General features: G+C 36.3%; 2 protein-coding genes across 18 annotated transcripts in view; one reads left to right on the top strand and one right to left on the bottom strand.

The window, feature by feature from the left end:
• The window catches only part of LOC124179529, a 36113-nt gene extending 19455 nt beyond the window's left edge, over positions 1-16658 (bottom strand). For 6 of the 12 annotated variants that reach the window (XR_006870095.1, XR_006870094.1, XR_006870093.1 and 3 more), the window contains exon 1: positions 16416-16658. The gene's annotated coding sequence lies outside the window, so the exon portion shown is untranslated. The remainder of the gene's footprint in view (positions 1-16415) is intronic. The other 6 variants (XM_046564021.1, XM_046564022.1, XM_046564020.1 and 3 more) reach the window with 1 other exon arrangement.
• A 613-nt stretch (positions 16659-17271) lies between these two features.
• On the top strand, positions 17272-19280 carry LOC124179536 (protein anon-73B1). 6 transcript variants are annotated; one of them, XM_046564042.1, is made up of 3 exons: positions 17272-17420; positions 18163-18344; positions 18405-19280. In XM_046564042.1, exons 2-3 carry the CDS (start codon positions 18174-18176, stop codon positions 18501-18503), a joined length of 270 nt encoding a protein of 89 aa, XP_046419998.1. In that variant the 5' UTR covers positions 17272-17420; positions 18163-18173; the 3' UTR covers positions 18504-19280. The 6 variants fall into 6 exon arrangements, with proteins under 6 accessions (XP_046419998.1, XP_046419999.1, XP_046420002.1 ...); XM_046564043.1 differs by having other exon boundaries at positions 18167-18344; XM_046564046.1 differs by having other exon boundaries at positions 17277-17424.
• Positions 19281-20033: the final 753 nt, after the last annotated feature.

A 20033-nucleotide genomic window follows, 5' to 3' on the forward strand; every position in this document is an offset into this window, starting at 1 on the left:
GCGTAAAGAGCAAAGAATTGCGCAGCGCGATTACTACAAGCAAACGTTGTTTAACTAACGACGTTGAATGTTTCCCCTGCTTGTCGATTCGTCCATCCACCATTCCATCAATCCATCCTTGCGTTCGTCCGTCCGCCGCATCTTCTCAACTCCAGAGATTGTAACGACATCCGTGTGCCGAGGTTCCATCGTTACCTTAATTAGGCCAATCTTCAAGGAAGCGTTAATTATAACTTGTGATGATTAAGTAATTTCCATTAACCATGTTCAAATTCCTGCAGGTATAATCCATAGCGCATCGGTTCGATTCACTGACGCAGAATTTGCAGCATCGCAAATAATCACATATGCATATACATATATGTGTACATTGTTTATTATTATTTTTTTTTTGCGAATCGTACGTATACATATAGTAAAAATCCGGCTGCAATATAAGCAGTTATTAGGACGTTCGAGCAAGTTACGTCAAGGCCTGTTAACATTTTAGACTAGGCAGTTGGATTGAATAAACAACGGTATGTGTACTTATACATAATGTATCGTAGATATAAGCTGCACCGTTAGAGATTGATTAATCAAAGAGCCAAGTGAACATTGAATAATTATCTGCATCGTCAATGTACAATAACTCGTTTATACTATTCACAGCTCAGGCAGTTAATTATTGATTACTCATTGTCAGACCTCACCAATCAATTCCAACGTCTACTAGACGTGACATTGCCGCTTCCCAAAGATTATGATACAACAGATATATTGGTTCAAAGTAAGGCAAATATTATACGATAAACTGCGCCGACGAACAATCGGCAAGCTGGCTATTATGAATTCATATATAAGTAATCGATAATACCTGTACAGGAAAAAGTATGACCAAAATGAAGAATTCGATGTAAACGATCGATCCATTCCACAATGTCCCGACGAGTTTTCAGTATGAGAAAATTAATTCACCCCTTCGAGCGTATAGCTGATGATGTGCACGCCTCACGTTCAAAATGGTTGAAAAATGCAAATAGCTACCGAGTTGCGGCTATTTTTAAATATCGAACAAACAGCCCTGCATGCACTTTATGCGTTTCGACTATATTTTTTTTGGCAAAGAAAAAGAGAGAAAGAAATAGAGTGCAGTACGTGTATTGAGAATCTGATTTAAAAAAATTTTAATTCTTCGAAAAGCATTTAAGAAAAGAAAAAGATTACGGGAAACGCGCTGTTGTTGTTATTGTTTGTTTGGTTTTTTTTGACATTTCGGCAAAAGAACAATTCCTCGATAGAACATATTACTACAATACAGGTAATAGCACAGGTGTTACATCAATACATCACAAGAATTGCTGCGGCCTGTCGGAACACAAGAGTTAAGCGACGTTATGATTTGACGAAGTTGAAGTTACTAACGTTATTGTAATGATTCACGTTTCGGAGAAACCGTTATTTTGTAATTTTCTAGGAATCTCTGAAATGCAGTACATTATAATAACTATAAGGCAAAGCGGTGATTTACATTTTCAATATTTAGCCACTTACAAAGTCACCACAAAATTGCAAAATAGTAATCCCCCTCCCCTCCCCCAAATGTTTTGTTACGCCAACGTTACTAACTTCACCCTTATATGATTCGGCTACAAAACCCGCCGTCCGCAAGTTAATTTTACTCTGCTGTTTCACTGCCAGCTAATCGTAATAGGCGTTATGTTATTTCCGAGGTTATTTCACATGCATGCAGAGGTGGTCATTCTGAAAAGAACGAGAACCATAATTTTCTCAGAAATAGTACTTGTTAGACTAGGACACGGCATTATATTATGAAAATATCCACGCAGCAAACGGCAACTACGACATTAAGAATTTTCTTTAACAATACGGAATATACTCATGCAATATCTGTGCAGATTTGAGTCCTACATTCGGGATAAATTCCGACATTTTACTGGCACTAATTTTTCTGCCATTCTCCGTGTGTAACTACATCCAGTAAAGACTATGACACTATCATTTCCTGCTTTCATTTAGTTATAGTCAATGAAATTTATAGGACTACATGTAAGAAATATATCAGCAGAGTTTAAAGAGAACCAACCGTGCAAGTATCGCGATTGAATTAGAAAGTACATGTTATGCTGCACGTCTAAAGTTTACTAACCCTTATAAATGCTGCGAGAAAGTAACGGTAATTTGATTTTTATGCCTCCTTCAAAATGATTCTCATTCTTCTTTTTCTTCTTCTTGGAAAAATATTTATTCAAGATATAGTATTACGATTTAATTCTGAAGTATACAAGTAATTTTCTTACGTTATAGTTGTTTCTTTTTTCTTTCATTTTCCTTTTATTTTTTCCCAATTGATATAAGAAGACGACTACTTTCGACGATAAATGACCCTTAATATCTAAAGCCTCTGATTTGAACGGTATAATCAACGATCTGAAACAAGTCTGATGGGTAAAGGTTATAACCAAATAATACATCAAAGTATCTTGTATAATGTAAAATAATTATTTTTAACCCGGATCTCATACTATATAATGGTGTGGTGCAATCGATGATATAACTAAGCATTAATATTTACGCCCCAAATAGACGAGCGAATAACATCGGTGTATTCGAATTGACCTGAGCGTAAAGCATTGTGCATGAAATGGAGCAGTGTCCAGGTGGAGTCGATTCGGTGAAACGAGGTACGCGCAAAACTAGCGTGCAGCAGAGTGGATAAACCTATAATACGTATTATACAGCTGCAGAACAGAGTTAGTACACGAAGAGTGAGTAGCGAGTGAATGAGCGCGTGTAAGTCGTCGTCGCCTTGCGTTTAGTTGGCATAGCAATGGGATTTGCAGCGACCTACTTGGCGGCCCTCGACCCTGCATTGATTCGATACAATTTACGAACAAAAATAATTCTCATCAGCATCGTGTATATATTATATGTATATATGTGCTATGCGCAATGGGCATTAGACCGTAGACATTTATAAGATTATAACGGTTATTAAATCACGCCAAAACCCCTCGGGGGTCAACTGAAAGAAGCGTTTGAAAGAAAACTAAAGGAAGAAAGAAGAAGAAAAAATGAACAAGTCATCGTATTCTCTGTTATAACCTTCTGCATCACGACCCGTGATGGATTTACAATGCCAGAAACGGCACACCGAGTAGGATACAATAATATTCATTAACTGTTCGGCTAACTTGTTTTCGGTCCGAAACAAAATGCGAGTTTAAAAATCTGTACGAATTTTGTGAGAGTGACCTGCAATGCAGCCAACGTAAGAGAATCGGGAGTCACTGTCACATAATCCGTATAGATTTAAACTCGCATTTTGTTTCGGACCGAAAACAAGTTAGCCGTAAGGTTAAGGCATCAACGAATAATGTTATACCTAATTGAACTCTATCGAACCTACCGCCTGCTGTGAACAGCCAACCAATGGTCAAACTAAGTTCAAGTACGTAAGTTCATACGCAGGTATTGGCACTTCGATAATTGCGTAAGATTTTCACAAGGATTTTGACATGATCGTGTCAAAAAAAAAAAAAAAAAAAGAATGGAGTCGAAGGTAAGCCCTTTTTTCTCATGAAAGAATGACACAGTATAATAACAAAAGTAAATCGAGACCAGAGAGGATTAGGAAAGAAGGGTATGTAAGTATAACGAAATACAATAGGCTGGACAATGGGACCTACGACGAATGTTGGTCCCTCCCTTCTCATACTCTTGTACGGAGTTCGGAGTAGAGAAGAGAAGTGGTCTCTTCACCAATAACCGGTATTGCTACTCTCCTCCTCCTCCCCCTTCGCCGCCACTTCTTCTTATTCTACTTCTTCTGTTTCTCTTTTCTGTCTATAATGTGAGGCTCTGCTACGCTGGGTAGGAGGATGGAAAATGGAGAATGTTTGTAACGGGAGAGACGGAGAGAGAAGAACAACGCGTAAAGGGGTGGAGGAGGGAGGAGAGGCAAAGGCAGGCAGCTTCTATCGATCCTTGAAACCATACAGGCCGCACACGACACACAGCGACATCCGGCGATACCTGCATGCATGGATGGAGACATATATATGTGCACGTGTATAATGTAAATATATATATATATATATACATATATATACAGGTACGTATCTCCGCGTATTTCTTAACTTAAACAAGTTAAAGAGAAGAGAAGCAGCAGATGGAGGAGGAGGAGGACGAGGACGAGGAGGAGGAGGAGGAGGAGGAGGAGGAGGAGGAGGAGGAGGAGGAGGAGACCCGCGGTGAATTGTGTTATACACGTGCGAAGCGAGCCGAGTTGGAGATCTGGACTATATGTATAATACCTACGGCACGTATGTATAAGAGGTAAACCTGCATGGTGAAACGAGAGGGATCGTGTTGTGGTAAAATGTCTGTTGAGAGGGTTGCTTCTTTTCGTTCAGAGTACGAGAGCGCACTTCACGTTCATTTGCATGCAGGTTGTTCTTTTTCTTTTTCTTTACCTACCTTCTTACAAGCCTGAAACATTGCCTACAGCAAGGGTTTAATAATATTATAAAAATTAACATCACGCATGCATTCGCACCGATTAGACGAAACTGAACGATGACTGTTATGTAGTGGGCGATATCTCCTTTTCTCTGACAGTCATAATAGTTTGATGGATATAAGGTGACCAATAACAACTCAGCTTCGTTTAACGGCGATTTCGTGTTCTTGATATACCGATAGTTAGCACTGACGAGCGTGTTCTTATCTTTCTTATTCCTTCGCCCAATACTCTTGAAAAGAGATTATAAACATCAATTTATCGAAGTCAGTGTTTCAGTCCATCATCATAGACGAGGTCAATGCAGGATATCCAGAAATCGTGCATTATAGATGGTATTTTGATAGTATAAAAGGTATAACATCGACAGTGAGTTTCATCACGATTATAAACTGTGATAAACTGCGTCAGTGATTCGTCACAAAACTTGCGTCGATGCAACGAAGAAAAAGTCATCGTTGTGTACGTTCATCGTTGATAATAAAATCGCGCCCTACTTATGATCAAACCACTAAAACCGCCGGCGCACCCAAGTTTTTTTTTTTTTTTATTGTCTCTTTTTCCCCGTCATTCATTGTGAAACTTGACGCACGGTATAAATAAGCAGCGTGGTCCTCGTTATCGCTCTTTCTCTCTCTTTCTTCCTCTCATCTGTAGTATAAAACGTATATGTGACCATAAACAAAAAAGTGGATCACGCAAACGGAAACCATACACAATAGTACATGGTATCAGCGATAGTACACGCAAGATGTCTCGGTTACGTGCGTGTAAATAAAACGTATGATATATACGCGACGGATATGAAAGCGTGTTAAATGATGCGGGTACCTTAAATTGCAAGATCGAACCATCAGTGGTCTGAAAACGGAGTTCAATGTAAATGTTTATATGTGTGTGTGTATATATATCATAATTAACAATGAAATGAATCAACGAAACTTTGACTCATATGGCATCCTTCTGTAAGTTATATAATACTTATGTAGTAAAAAAAGAATCTAGTCTCCCGAAATATCAATTGGAACATGTAGCTCTACTGAATCTGTATTTATACTGTTCCCATTTGTCAAAGTGAACCAGTGCCCTTAATAAGATGGGAGGTGGGACCTATTCGTTCGTGACTTGTCGATGGTTGACCGTTTGTTGTTCGCTTCTTGTGTTTAGTCTATTGTTAGATTATTTCTCTTCCACCTTGTGATCCCCGTCCTCCCGAAACTCCCGGCTTATCGTTCGCCCCGCTTATACATCCTTACGTTATACAAACATGAAAAAAAGAGAAAGAAAGAAAAAAAGAAAACAACAGCCGCGCGTTTATGTAACGGGGACATGTAAATAAATAAGTACAATGTGCAAAAAGCTACAACGTTATTATACATCTGCACAAATATCATACACAATTGTGTGCTTAATGCGTGTGTAGGTAGGTATAATGTACGTTATGTACCGCATTTAATACATAGGTGTATAAAGGCCACTGACGTAACTGTAGTATATACATAATATACCTATCGCACAATGACTTATACGTAGAGAGTCAATAGCTTTCATTATAAGTATTGAAAAGCATACGTATATGGAAGCGCTTTGCATTCTCCGTGACACACCGCAAGCAATCAACTACCGTTTTCTCAATTTCCTCCCTCTTCCTCCTCCCCTTTCTTCCACAAATTTTTACACTATAACGTATATGTATATAAAACTTATTCTAAACTGTATAATCCATTGGGGAAATTTGATCAAAGAATAATGAAAATTTGCAACAAACACGAGTCTTGCTGCGATGCAATATATATATGTATGTATGTATGTATATATATATATATATATATTTCTATAACGGGAGGCATTAATCGGGTCTCATGGATACACACTCGAGGGTAAAAGCGAAGGTGTACATATATACAACAGTAATAATAACGAAGAATAAATAATGACAACAACAAGACGACAAGACGACAAGAAACTTGGGAGAAGAAACGTGATCTTCGATTTAAAACTCGTGCTGAAACTTTCACTGCGACCGGCCAGCCTTATACAGACATACACACACATATAACGCAATCGCGTGTAAAATCCATGATATACATGTTGCATAACGTAATTCGTTAATCGTTCCGAATGCATTACATGTATTACATGCTTACTGGTATCATAAAAGTGATAAAAAAGGAATGAAAATAAAAAAAAGAATAAAAAATTAATTCCGTCGCAGATAAAGACGTAATATGTAAACAAAGTTAACCTCGTTTATACACGCGCATATATAATATCACGTGTGATATTTTCGGAATAGGACATGAACACTGTACGCACACATATGTACATAAATACAAATCTCTTACGCGTAGGTATTCACAATACGGTAGTTGGCAAAAGTTCCTAAGTGTGGACCTCGGAATGAAAAACGTCGACCGTTTTGTTGTAACAAAATTTTTCATTTCAATTTTAAAGAAAAGGATAATTAAAGAATAAATGTATATTTTTTTAAATAACTATACACGTTTATTGCTCATATCATTTAGCTGTGAGAAATAAGAGAAAAGCAGTAAGTAGAATAAAAGCTGGTTTAAAGGTAGTTTTGTTTGTGTTTTTTTTTTCCCCTTATCACCCGTGAAGCGGAGTGAAAAAGAGATATGGAGAAAAATTGAGCATTTGAACGCGCATCTATTGTAATATACAATAAAAAGAAAAAGTTTGATAAAATACCGCAAAGTAAATGAAATGACAAAGTAAATATGAATTGACGTTCCTTTTGACGCTTATTATAACGTGCATAATATTACACGTAATATGATAAAAATTATTCGATATTTGCTCGATGAAACACAAGCATTGACGTAATGTAAATGGATGTATGTATATATGTACGAGTATTAAATGCTTTGTTTATTTTTTAATTCGTCTTTTCTGCACCTGCAGCACAGTTGCGTCAATTGAGATTTTTCTGCTTCTTCTTCTTTGTCGTCAAAAAACATACGATAAAGAATTTATTTTGTAATGAAGAATATCGGAAATTCGCTAAAACATTTATAATTATCATAACGTTTTAAATCATTGCTAAATTTCCATGTTTGGCTCTCTGCGCTGAAGCTCAATCCCGATGCCTAAGTTGGAATGGTTTGTAGCTAATTGCGGTTATTCACATTCGCCTTTTACGCGACATTTTCGGAGCTTTAATTAATTTGCCAGATTATGTCATGTACTCCATCGCATGGGTATTTACGTGTATATGTATGTGTATATGTACCTGCGTGACTTCACCTGCAGTCTGTAAACTGCAGATCACACCATGAGACTAACTGCAGGAATTTGGCTCAACGTTTAAGATTGTTATTCATTAATTATCATGACTTTTCCAAGTTTGTCATGAAACGAATTTGTGAAATCTGCGCGTGGCAGTCTTTCACTGTAAAATCGTCTACCACTGAACATAAAAATTTTCATAGTACCAGATATTCTAGTATTCTTAAATTTGTAATTCCGGATCCGTTCTAGTGGTTTTTTTTTCCTTGGTAAAGTGCTACACCTGAGCGTTTAGAACTCCAAGAAAGATTTTACAAATATGGTTCAAGATACGATTATATCTATAGCGGACCTTTTACTCTTCAAAGCGTAATAGAAAATTACATATTTACCCAAGTATAGTATACTATAGTACAACGATGAGTGTGTGGTTCCATAAAGAAATTCAAATACCACGCCCTTTGCTAACACGCAATGAAATCTCGCAGTGATTTTTTTTTTTTGATCCAAGTGTTTATGCATGTATAACTGTTTTAATTACAGACGCAGAAAACGTGATTTAATCACAGTTTCTCGATATTATCACGACTTCAGTGCACCTGAAAAACTTCTCTGCTCTATACAATATATTCTTCTAAACATCCGTCAAACGTCAAAATCGTCTATTCTATTAAATCAAATCCAAATATTACGAAGCGGAAACATCTTGCAGAGACTACAAGTATCGAAAAAATAGAACTAACCGAAGAATATGTGGTGTAAGACGTGTATAAATAAGAAAATCTGTGCTTATCTTCCTCCTTTTTCAAGTCAAACTACATTACAGCCAGTGCCGTATTGCCGCCATTCTCCCTAACGCTGGTGAAAGGTAAGATTTTCAATTTAAAATAAAAGCACGTATCAATTTTTAATTAGATAACGTCATCGCTGATTACGCCGCATGCAATTCGATGCAGACTAACTATTACATACATCTTTAACTTTGATTTAATACAGAGGGTATATAAGGTAAGCGTGCCAGTTATAGACACGTTTAGACCCAATTATTGACCCTTTCATTTATCAAAATTATAAATTGACGGCACAAATTTATTTTTTGGTAATTTTAGAAATAAGGATCAAACAGAACAACCAAAAAAATATCAACGATTGGGACAGGGTTAATAACTGGTAACGTGGTACAAGTTCTGTGCAAGTATTTTGGAGATTGAAGATCAATTCGTAGACAATTTATGCAGGATTTTTCTATAATTTTTCTAAATCATTATTTTCAGGACTTGACGAAATATGTGACCAAAAATCTATATGTACGTATAGGTATGGTGTGATTGTATAAATTTTGTAGTAAAGAATGCATATTGTAAAAATAGGAGATATGGTCGAATTACATGTTTTTGTAAATAAATAATTGTACAACGAACATGTATACTACATATATTGTTGTAGTGTCGTCGCGGGGATTGCGAGTTAATTAAAGAAGTTTGCATAGCGCCAACTTCCAACGACACGAGAGCATGAATAATTACAACCCAGAGCAGGAAAGCAGCCGGATATTCGGTCGACGAATCGTTATTTAAACCTCGGACTCCGGATTCCTAGTAACGACACATATGGGTTTAAATATGTCAAGATGAATTTAAATACGGTATAAAAACACATAGGTATAAGGCTTTCTCTCTTGGACAAAGAAGAACCTAAAACCGACAAACGCAGACAAGCGTGAATTCTTTATTATGTTTATTATGTGTGTAATAAAGTATAAGATAACGGCTTGGTGAGTAAAATACAGAGAATTAGACGAGAATTAAGAATTTCCTTAACTCTTGTTTGGTGCATTTTATGCATGCTTTATCCTTTCATTGCGGATTTCAATAGTTACAGTTTTTTGTTTTTTTTTTACTATTAAGAAACCCCAAAAAACTGAAATTTTCCGTATATAAGCGAACGAACCAATCGTTTTTTCGGTAAGAAACAGTTAATTGTCCAGTTGTATCGAATGAGAAATAGAAAATAGCATATTTCAAAATTATTCGATTTTTGTCATTATGTCATAATATTTACGATAATCAACTATAAAGTTATCACCGATATAATAACGATAAATTTTCACACCTTTTTGTCCTATCAGAAAATTGGCTTCTATGTAAATGCAACCCACGATATTCAGCTTATATACATGTATATTACAGGTGCAAGATAAGAAATGCTTTCAGGTATAATATGATGGAACTAGGCAGTCCGTTGCGGCTCCGCCGGTTTTAACATTTTCAAATGTTTCTCGTGACAAAACTATTAGACATAGTCATGTGCTCTCGAAATTTTTTTGTATAGCTTCATCGAAACCTTGAAAACTCTTTAAACATAACTTTTGCTCCATCTGTAAGAGTTTAGTCAAGCGTGTGTGAAGCCATTCCGACTTTACTTACAAAGATCGTTATATCTCCAAAACTATAAATCTAGTTGTAACGATACATATCCTAAAACCTGGCCAGACATTGTAGCTATTCACAGAAAAAAAAATAATCAAAATCGGTTCAATATTTCTGGAATTATAAGCGAACATACGAATAGTTAGACAGAGAGACGTTGAATTTCATACACGTACAGAGGGAATAAAAGAAAAAAAGAATACAAGAAAAAATGTATAGAAGTGACGATAAATAATAAAAATTGATGATTCCCTCTGCTCTCCGCATCTCTGCAAACTATATCAATGTCTCTCTATGGATCGAAGTTTCTATTGCCGAGGCAGTGTCGCCCTCCGGCGACGAGTTTCGAAAGAATCATCCCCCCCATATTTCTGCGCCCTCGACTCGCGGCGAACGACCCTTATTGTTAGTCAAAGGCCACGGACGTGTCGGACGCCCACGCAAGCTGAGCTTCGCTGCGCGTCGGCAGGAAGTTCGTACCTACCTATAGGAGTATGGGATGAGAATCGTTGGGGGTGGGGCTGAGGACGCAATTCGGTTGACAAAACAGGGTCGCCCGACATCTCCGTGGGCGTAGGTCGGGGCAACGGCGCGACGACGGCGACGGCGATACCGTCGTATCTCGTCGTGCGTTTGTGACGTCATTCGGCGGTTTAACAAGAATGAATTTAGCCGCGGAACGGAGCGCGCTGATCGTCGTTTACATGCGTCGATATACGTATGTACGCGACACGATGTACAGGTTATGTGTATACAGATTGTTGGATTTCGTCGCACACCCTTATTCGCAGGGGTTTTTTGGGTGGTGCCCCAAATTCAGACATATTATATACTGCGATAATTACAGTATTGTAGCGCAAATCCGATGTTTTTACACGCGCGTATTAATTGCTTTATTTTTTTTAATATAATTATGTCATTTTTTGCACCGCGACTAAGACCGAATACACAAACTTATATCTATAACTATATCGAATACCCTCGAATCGTTTAAAAAAAATTTACGCCGATTTATATAGAAACGTTACGAATTTAATTCATGGAAAGCCTCGTTCATTTTATTTATTTATCTACGTCCTAATAACGTGTAAGTCGATAAATTTCAAACAAAAAAATTCTCAAACAATTTTATTAACTTTTTGTCACAGTAAAGAACAGTATTTAGAACTGCCGAAGTTTGTTTATTTATAATAACAAAAATTAGAAAACCCAATTTCTCGGAACTGTTTCTTTTTCCACATATTCTGACGAACGAAGATTAACATTGCTTAGAAGTTGAATAATTATTTTTCTCCAACCAAATTACAGGGTGTCGGACTTGAAGAGTTTAATAACCAAACTCCGTCAGATTTATCTTGCGCTGAGTTTTCTCAAAATTTTAGAATATAACTTTTTTTCTCAATGTGATGCGGATAATACGGCGATGCAAATTTATCAGGTTGAAAACCGAAAGAAATGAAAATGTATTCGAATTCGAAAAAAGAGAACCATATCATAAAAATAAAAATACACGCAAAACAATCTCGCGCCATTGTATAACATAAAATGGCGATATAATAATCGAAATGCCGACTGGGGTACGGATGTGAATAATAACGACTATTCGCCCCCATCCGTTCGTCAAAACATTGATGCGTGTACGTATACACGGATCATGTTTACACATGAATAATGCGTGAGATGAAACACGCGTATCCCTATGTTCTGTTATACACCAAGAGCTGCCTACTGCTCCTCTCATTTCGAGCCCTAAAATCCATGAAGCAACGTTCCGACCGCCACAGCATCATTATACATATATACCACATCTCGCTCACTCGCTCTCCCGATGAGATCCAACTCTAGACGTGAACTAGAATCAGAGGATACTAGGTATAGAGGCCAGCATAGAAGCTTGGCTTATATAGGTATACATATTATAAATACGCACCTCGCTTTTAGAGCTTGGGGAGAGTATAAGCGATTCGTTAAAATGATGATGAGATTGAGAGATATTGTAGACTGCATGCATACATTTCCATCATGGGAATATTTTTCTTTTTAAATTTCATTTACAGGAGGTATATACATAATAATATATACATATCTCATATCATTTTCAGTATTCTCGAAGTATACGTACTCAAGCAAAGTTTTTTTCGACTCTTCAACTTTACAATTTAAACTTTTGCATCTACCTTAGATACGAATTATATGCACTTGTCTTTTTCAAATAATAGCGAGTTAGTTTATATGTGGAATATTCCATTTTATCTATTTTTCGGTTTACCAAGTACGAATGTTGTTAGACAAAGGGTAGTGCCGAGTGAGTCGTGAACGCTGTGAGTTGCGGATTCGTCTTGAAGTTGATCGAATTTAATTTTGAATATTGATTCGTCGTGTCGTGACGGTTGGAACATTTTCTTGCTTAATTTTAATTTTTTTTTTTTTTCCGATGATTTTCTAAGTTACACGTACAATGACCATGAAATATATCCCTCTCGCTGTATATTATAGCCGGATTGCGATCAGCACATACATACATACATTAAATATTATACGGCATTACGGCACGTGTATATTCGCGATGGTATGTACAATACATTGACATTCCTCGTATATACCTGTACACATATTATGCAGATAGAACGCTTTGTTCTCTGATCCACCTCGATGTTGTTTTCAGTCTTCTTATTCTTATTCTTCTTCTTCGAGTTTGGTGTTGTTTCTTTCTAGCGTATTCACCAATCGGAAAACATTCACATCGTAGAGTATACGATGAAAATATTTTCAAAAATTATTTAGATTATGTAATATGTAAATAGGTAAGAACTGCCAGAATTGCAATTAAAATTTTGAAAATTATTTTTATATTATAGCCAGAAATGTACGCAAGGTTCTTCATAATATATCTCACAAGAAAACAATCATTTATTTAATGATGGCGATAAGTCGCATTGTCAGCTACTTAACGACGATCTACCATGAGCGCCACATTCCGAGGCATGAAAAACGATTTTTCAAAACATTCACGCAGCCTTGGTAGGTGTGTGTGTATATATATATATATATGCATACCTTTCGTTGTCCGTATCCATAAACGATTTTGCCGAAAAATATACATCATTTCTTCTATGTATAAACGTTATATTATTATCTTTTATCGGAATTCATACAGAAGCTGCAGAGGAACGAAAGAAGATTGAATCCAAAACATTATAATATACGAGGCGTATGGTAACGTTACACATGTTATCACATCTATTATAAGCTTAAGTTCCGAGGGTACGCATATGGTAAATCGTTTTATTTCATGCGAAACGATACGAACACGCCTCGATGCGAATTAACGTTTCATCGCTTGTAATATTCGTGCCGTATTTATGATCTACAATGTGGCGCGGATTGCCACGGAGAACAGTCATTTCCGCGTAGCGAAGAAAACAACAGAAAATAAAAATAAAAAAGTAAAGGAAAAAAAACCTACATTCTTCAAGATTAGATAATAATCTAACTCAGACTAGTAATTTATTTCCTAGCCGCCGCAGTCGCCGCAGTCGCCACAGTCGCCGCAGTGTCGGTAAAGTTTAAATATAAAGCTCGAGATTCCTCCACAACTACGAAAATCGAATTTTTCCCTCCCATCAAGAGAGGAATGTGTATATTTCGATTTAGTATACCTGTGCTGGAAGCCATGTAAAACGTTATCCACCTTAAAAGTACAGTGCCCATGCTCCGAGTTCCTGTATAAATTTGTACATGTCTGTACTACGCTGCAGTAAATATGGCGTATGAAAATAAAATAATATAACATGAGCTTTATGGGTTTTAATATCTGTACGTTTCTCCTTCTGACAACGAGATAATATATAATGTATAGCATATATCCAATCGACAACAACATCGCGATTATTATACCGTTCTACATCGTGTATCTTATTGTTAACATGTGCCGAAAACAATCCTGGCTTTCTCTCGTTTGGTATAGCAACGAAACAACAAACAACGTTTTAACAGTTGGACGTAAAACCCGGACATCCGCGATCCGTTCCCTATATGCATACAGCAACAGAGATGATAACGGACAGATGATAAAACATTGTGTAATGAGAAAAATGAATGAACAACTTTGTTGTAGATAGGGTAATTGGTCTTACAGCTATATCATATTGTGCAAATAACAATTGAATTCTTGGCTTTGGGTAGATTCTCGAAAGCGGGGAATCGTATCATGGCGTTCTTAAAAATCGATGAGCAGTGTTTGAAACGCCGCGGCGCAGGTTAGCAACGATGGGATGAAGGGCGGTGGGAAGGGAAAAGAGAGGAAGAGTGGGAGGAAGGAGAGAGGAGCAGAGCGGCAGTCAAGAAACTAACAACATGGCTGCCAACCTGCGAACAGAGCGCCGCCTGGACGGAATATTGGAAGTTTGAACGTCTTTCAATTGTTTATACTTGTAGTTTCGAAGAAAATTATAATATCACTTTCATTTTTCATAACCTAACCTAAAAGTTGCAACGCTGTCTGATAACAAAAATGGAAGTAAAATTACATACGTCTCACAATTTATGTATCGCGACGCTTATTTCTATTTTTTTTTTATTTATAATTATATCGTTTGCGTTTTTAATTTTCCTTACAGGTGAAATAAATCTACTTCTTACTTTTTAGTTTTGTGGTACAGTAAATTAAGCCTCTAACATCACGACGATAAATCACCATGTTATCCATCATTCCACTTCGTATTAATCATCATCGATATGTTTGATTTTTGCAAAAGGTATACAATATTTATAATTGTAATCAACGAGTCAAAGATTTTAATGGGTCTAACTCATTTGGCTACTTACTGACCTGTTAACCAATAAATAAAATACGAGAACAGGTAATGATGTACGAAAGTAATTCACAGATAAGTTTCTATTTGTAGTTTTATATCGATTAACAACGATCTTAGCTTCCCTCAAGACCTCTTGTAAGTTTTAATCTCAATAACGTCGACCCGAACTTTTCAGCGATGGCTTCAAAGATGATGATATTTTCCAAGCATTGAATGAGTTAATATATGCACAAGATAGAAATTATTGGTGGATTAGATCAAAAAAGGATTAGGGTCAGCTACCCAACAAACTTTGTTGTTAGGCACATATAAAAACAGTCGGATTACTGCCGACCATAAACATATGGTTTGGCTTCAGAGCATGTCCTCATCTTTCGTGATGTAAATACTAGGGAAATTGTATCTTACAACCAAAATTTATAACTTCAGCGATAAGAGGTTAATTATATTGAAAATAAAATAGTTCAGAGAAAATCTTGCTTTCCTTTGACAATTTTGTAACCCCTTTTCTTTATCTTAATAGTTACGTGCAACGAACAAGACAAACGGTGGTTATGTAAAGAAATTGATTTACATAGATTAGAAAATGAAATTGTACTGACACAATTTTGCCACTCTTGGATGAAAGTTTACATGAAAAATGAGTTAGGTGCGTGTTTATCTTCTCACTGATAGAAATACCGAACTCTTCGTGTGTTAATACCAGAGTTACAGAACCTCCTGGCTTCAACGGCAGAAACACCTGATCGTACTAGCGATTTGACGAGTGAAGAAACCGAATTATGTCTTCAATATTTCGAGCTGAAGATTTTAGATAATTGTAAGTATTGCGAACTAAGTTCAAAAAAGGCTGATGGCTGTGCAAGTTGGATTTATGAAGCAAGTGTGTGTATGTACGATGTGGTTGACCTGGCCTTCCTTGCTACTTCAACAGGCACTGCTGCCATCATACGAGAGTGAAAAAGAAAATTTATAATGTTTGATGGTAAAAAAAGCTAACCAAAAAATCGAATGAACCAGAGGGTTGACGATCGGTAAGAGTAGAAAGGAGTAATTTTTTTCACGTGAAGATAAAGAACTCAACGTACGAGCGACGTTTACTTGGTTAGGTGTGGGTTTAATGCATCGAAAATACAAATCGAGTTTTTGAAGAAATAGTCGGGGAAGATTGAACAACCTTTGAAAACTATAAGAATAGTCATTTTTACTCAGTAATCGTGGTAAAATTGATATTAAAACGTTGGTTTGTACGTCAGAAATGAAAAATGCCGTGTGCAATTGCAGTCGCCCTATTGGAGTGTTTCGTTGTTAGTTTGCGGGCATATTTGCCTGCGAAATCATCGCATACCGAAATATAACATCGATTCGTAGGATAATAATGGTAAGTTATTAGTTTCTTACCTTAATATGACAGGAATACAGAAGCTCACTTCAAACTTGGATGTAAACACAGGCATTTTTTAACGGAATTGACACTAGGGCAGCTTAAATTGATGAGCATTGAACACTCGTTACATCGCGCTGAACGTTATCTAACTATTTCAGATTTAATTACGTTATTAAATACCGCAATAAATATAAGAATTCACGAACTCTTCGGAAAACATCCATCGAAAACTAAAGATGGCAGCCATTCTTCTGTACAAAACAAAGGTTCACATCCACGGACTCCGGAGCAACGAAGCCTCGAACCCAGACGGTTTCCGGCGCTGCTGTCTCGGCGCATACATTCGAAAGTGATTTTTGCAACAATCATTTTCACCACAATTACACAGCGGGAGATCTTTTCGCCTAGATTTGGGATAAACAAATGTACTGCGAATTTTATTTCAAGCTATTCCCAGTCGTATCTTGGATTATTTTCGGTTATTCGTCGCGAATTTTAGTAGGGAATTTAGTACAAGTAAAATCCGACAGTCAGCGCTTAAGCCGAAACGTAATTATTCATGAGTTCTTTTTTTCATGGTTTCGCAGCGCCATCTGTGGTCGGTTATCTCAGAGTATACACCTCTTGTTGCCAACTTCAGCTGGAATAATTCGCACCTCTCACTCAAACTTTTTGCTTATACGACATGAATCGTGAATTGATGCGGTTTTCGGACATGCACACGTTTGTAAAACTGACGCAAGAATTTTTTTTATCCCTTTCTATATAACGCTAAAGGCTTGCTGCGTTTTGAATCACAAGCTGTTTCTGCGTGCGCCACAGCAGCGATTGTTCCAAGCAACAACAATGACAAATGACGACGTTGGCAGGACTGTCGATCATGCAGCAACTTCGGATCGGAGAATTCGCAGATAGATACTGAGAAGCTAAGCTCGGCCCTCGGCGATGTAGTACTTGGATTATTGATCAACACGCGGCATATATGTTTTAATAATAGAGGAATCGGAGAAGACACATAGGCATGTAATGATAGTTATTGTGTGCTAACTGGCATGCGGTATATTGTCGTATTTACACAAGTATCATTTGGATCCATTCGGATTACCCGAAGGGATAATTAGTGCTTAGCGAAGCTTGACACTACTTTTTAAAAAACAATACTGATCGTTTGGCTTCTGTGTGCTACTGCTCACTGCTGTATGCTTCAGCCAGATTTTGAAACAAAAAAACAGCCGACTGCAAACCTTGAATCAAAAAAGGATTGCTGAAAATAAACACTTCTACTCCGCACGAATCACGTTCGAGCATTCGAACCTCTTCACGTTCTGCTAAAAAAAAACATCGTTTTACACAGATTATTATATCAAGTCCGTCAGAATTTAGATTCAGCACTTGCAAGTTGGAGGTAAAAATCACTCTGTTAACGATAAAAATGAATTTCTTCATCTCTTGTACACAACAATGTATCCTCAACTTTATTCACATTTCACATCATACATTTTGATAATTTCCCTGGTATTTTATTTGGCAGCCTTCAAGATTTAACAGCTCAAGGGGAGAGACCAATTAGTTCATTTTCAAATTTACGCAGTCAATCTAAACAGTTTGCAAATAACCCGCATCCAACATACCTGTACAGGTTTGAACTGCAGTTACTACCTTGATTGAATTTTTCTGACGTGGTTCAAAATTTTAATACATGATTCAACGTCAAACAGTCTAGGTTTGGTCTCAATATCAGAAATGTTTTCTTTCTCTCAGAAAGCACTGCGATGGTGGACACCGACCCTCAAATAAAGAGGCTTTTGTTGCCTACGGAGGAAACTTTGTTTGAGCAATTATTGAGAATTGGTCTTTACCTGGGAGCTGTATTTCAAATTATCTGTCTCCTGGCAATTGTAGTGTACCAGGCAGGACCATCAGACGGGGTGACTGCTCTAAAGGTAACAAGAATTTGTGCTCATTAACGGATAATCAGAAATTATAATCGGTATATTTCACAGGACGATCCAAGTGATGTTGAATGCTCCGAAAACAGCCCTCAAGTAACACCCAGACGGCCTCATAGACTCCGAAAACAAGAGAAAAAGAAGAGACGCTGATGAAACAAGAGATGAATGCGAGAACTGTACATGGAGATATTTTATACATTTTGTGATATTTTATCTGTACATTTATTATTTATCGACTTGAAAATGACTAGTTAGTTGATTATACATTACTCTGGTATCGTAAAATAGAAAATTATTTCTAAGTAGCAACTTTATCTGGCAGCTCTGTATTCTGAGTATAAGATTAAAATTAAAATACTTTCATTTATATGAATGATTGTATCCCACATGAATAAGAAAAAAATTGAAAAAGAATATTGAAAACATTACAGCACAGATTTCAATGATTTTCATTAGAATATTTTGCCAATCATTTTGATCTAAGAATAGGTTCTTTAGAGTTGGAATAGGAAGGGAAGATGTATGAACTAGAAACAGGTCGTAATTTAATATATAAATAAGAATTAATACTTTTGATTACTTGCGATAAAAATTATAATTGTACGGTTTATATTTTTTATATTCGTTTTATTGTTTTTAATATATGATAACATGTTTCATTGAATCATTTATTCTTGCGAAAATGTCAGCCAACTATATGCCAGAACCTCTTCAGCCAATATTTGAAGTAATGATATAGTACTGATAAATTTATTAATGATGTAGCAACGAATACAAAATACTTATACTGATATACAGCTGGCTAAGAGGATCTAATTTGCATACCACTCTAGTGCCTGTACTTTGTGTTTATGTGTAGATGAGTGTATTTATTTTGTGTTACAACATGTAAGAAAAATAAAAATGAAGTTTCTTGCAAAAACGAAACCTAATGCGTCTGCAGATTGATCGGCTACTCGGTTACTTTATTTACTTCAAAGATATCAGTATGGAACTCCAGAAATTGTATTTTTTCTATTTATTTTGTTTTATTATAAGTTGGAATCCTCTGATTGTAGATGCAACCAAAACTTTTGATCTTGCAATTGTAAAGAACCGATTACATCTCAATTAATTTACAGAGTAGGATTTTTCTGCTGAGACTTACAGGCAAATATTCATGAAATTTGAATAATTCTAAATTGTTTACAACATCCACTAAAAGTGCATTTTGCATTTTATATTTTGAATAATCATTGAATATATCATTTTTATTTTATACCCTCTTTTTGGTAGTGCTATAGTTTGCCACTAGGTTTACAATATTATTATTAGATTCTAAGTTCCAAATATTTACTTACGTATGTATCTGTTTTAGGAATATTTAAATGTGAATTCATATTTTAAAATAATAATTTTATGTCATATTTCGGTTCGTGCTTTTGCCAACACTGATTCTTATTAAAATTCCGTTGATGATTTACTTTTTATTTCCAGCCTTCCATGAATTCTGAAAGTGTAGTTTGAAACTAAGGTTACAAGTTTTCAAAGCGTTTTTTCTCTGTTCATTTTATCAAGCTGTAAAGACATAGAATCAGGTGTGCTTGACACTAGACACGAATGGTTACACATTACGACAGTAAGTTATAAGATAGAATAATACAATGAGGATATATTGATCCAGTTTTAATAATAAATGCA

This window comes from Neodiprion fabricii, chromosome 4, assembly GCF_021155785.1.
Source record: "Neodiprion fabricii isolate iyNeoFabr1 chromosome 4, iyNeoFabr1.1, whole genome shotgun sequence".
NCBI lineage: Eukaryota > Metazoa > Arthropoda > Insecta > Hymenoptera > Diprionidae > Neodiprion > Neodiprion fabricii.

Coding starts and splice junctions, on each gene's coding strand:
- LOC124179536 (XM_046564042.1), top strand. CDS start 18,174: ATGGTGGACACCGACCCTCAAATAAAGAGGCTTTTGTTGCCTACGGAG. Junction 18,345..18,404: donor ACGGGGTGACTGCTCTAAAG/GTAACAAGAATT, acceptor TATATTTCACAG/GACGATCCAAGTGATGTTGA.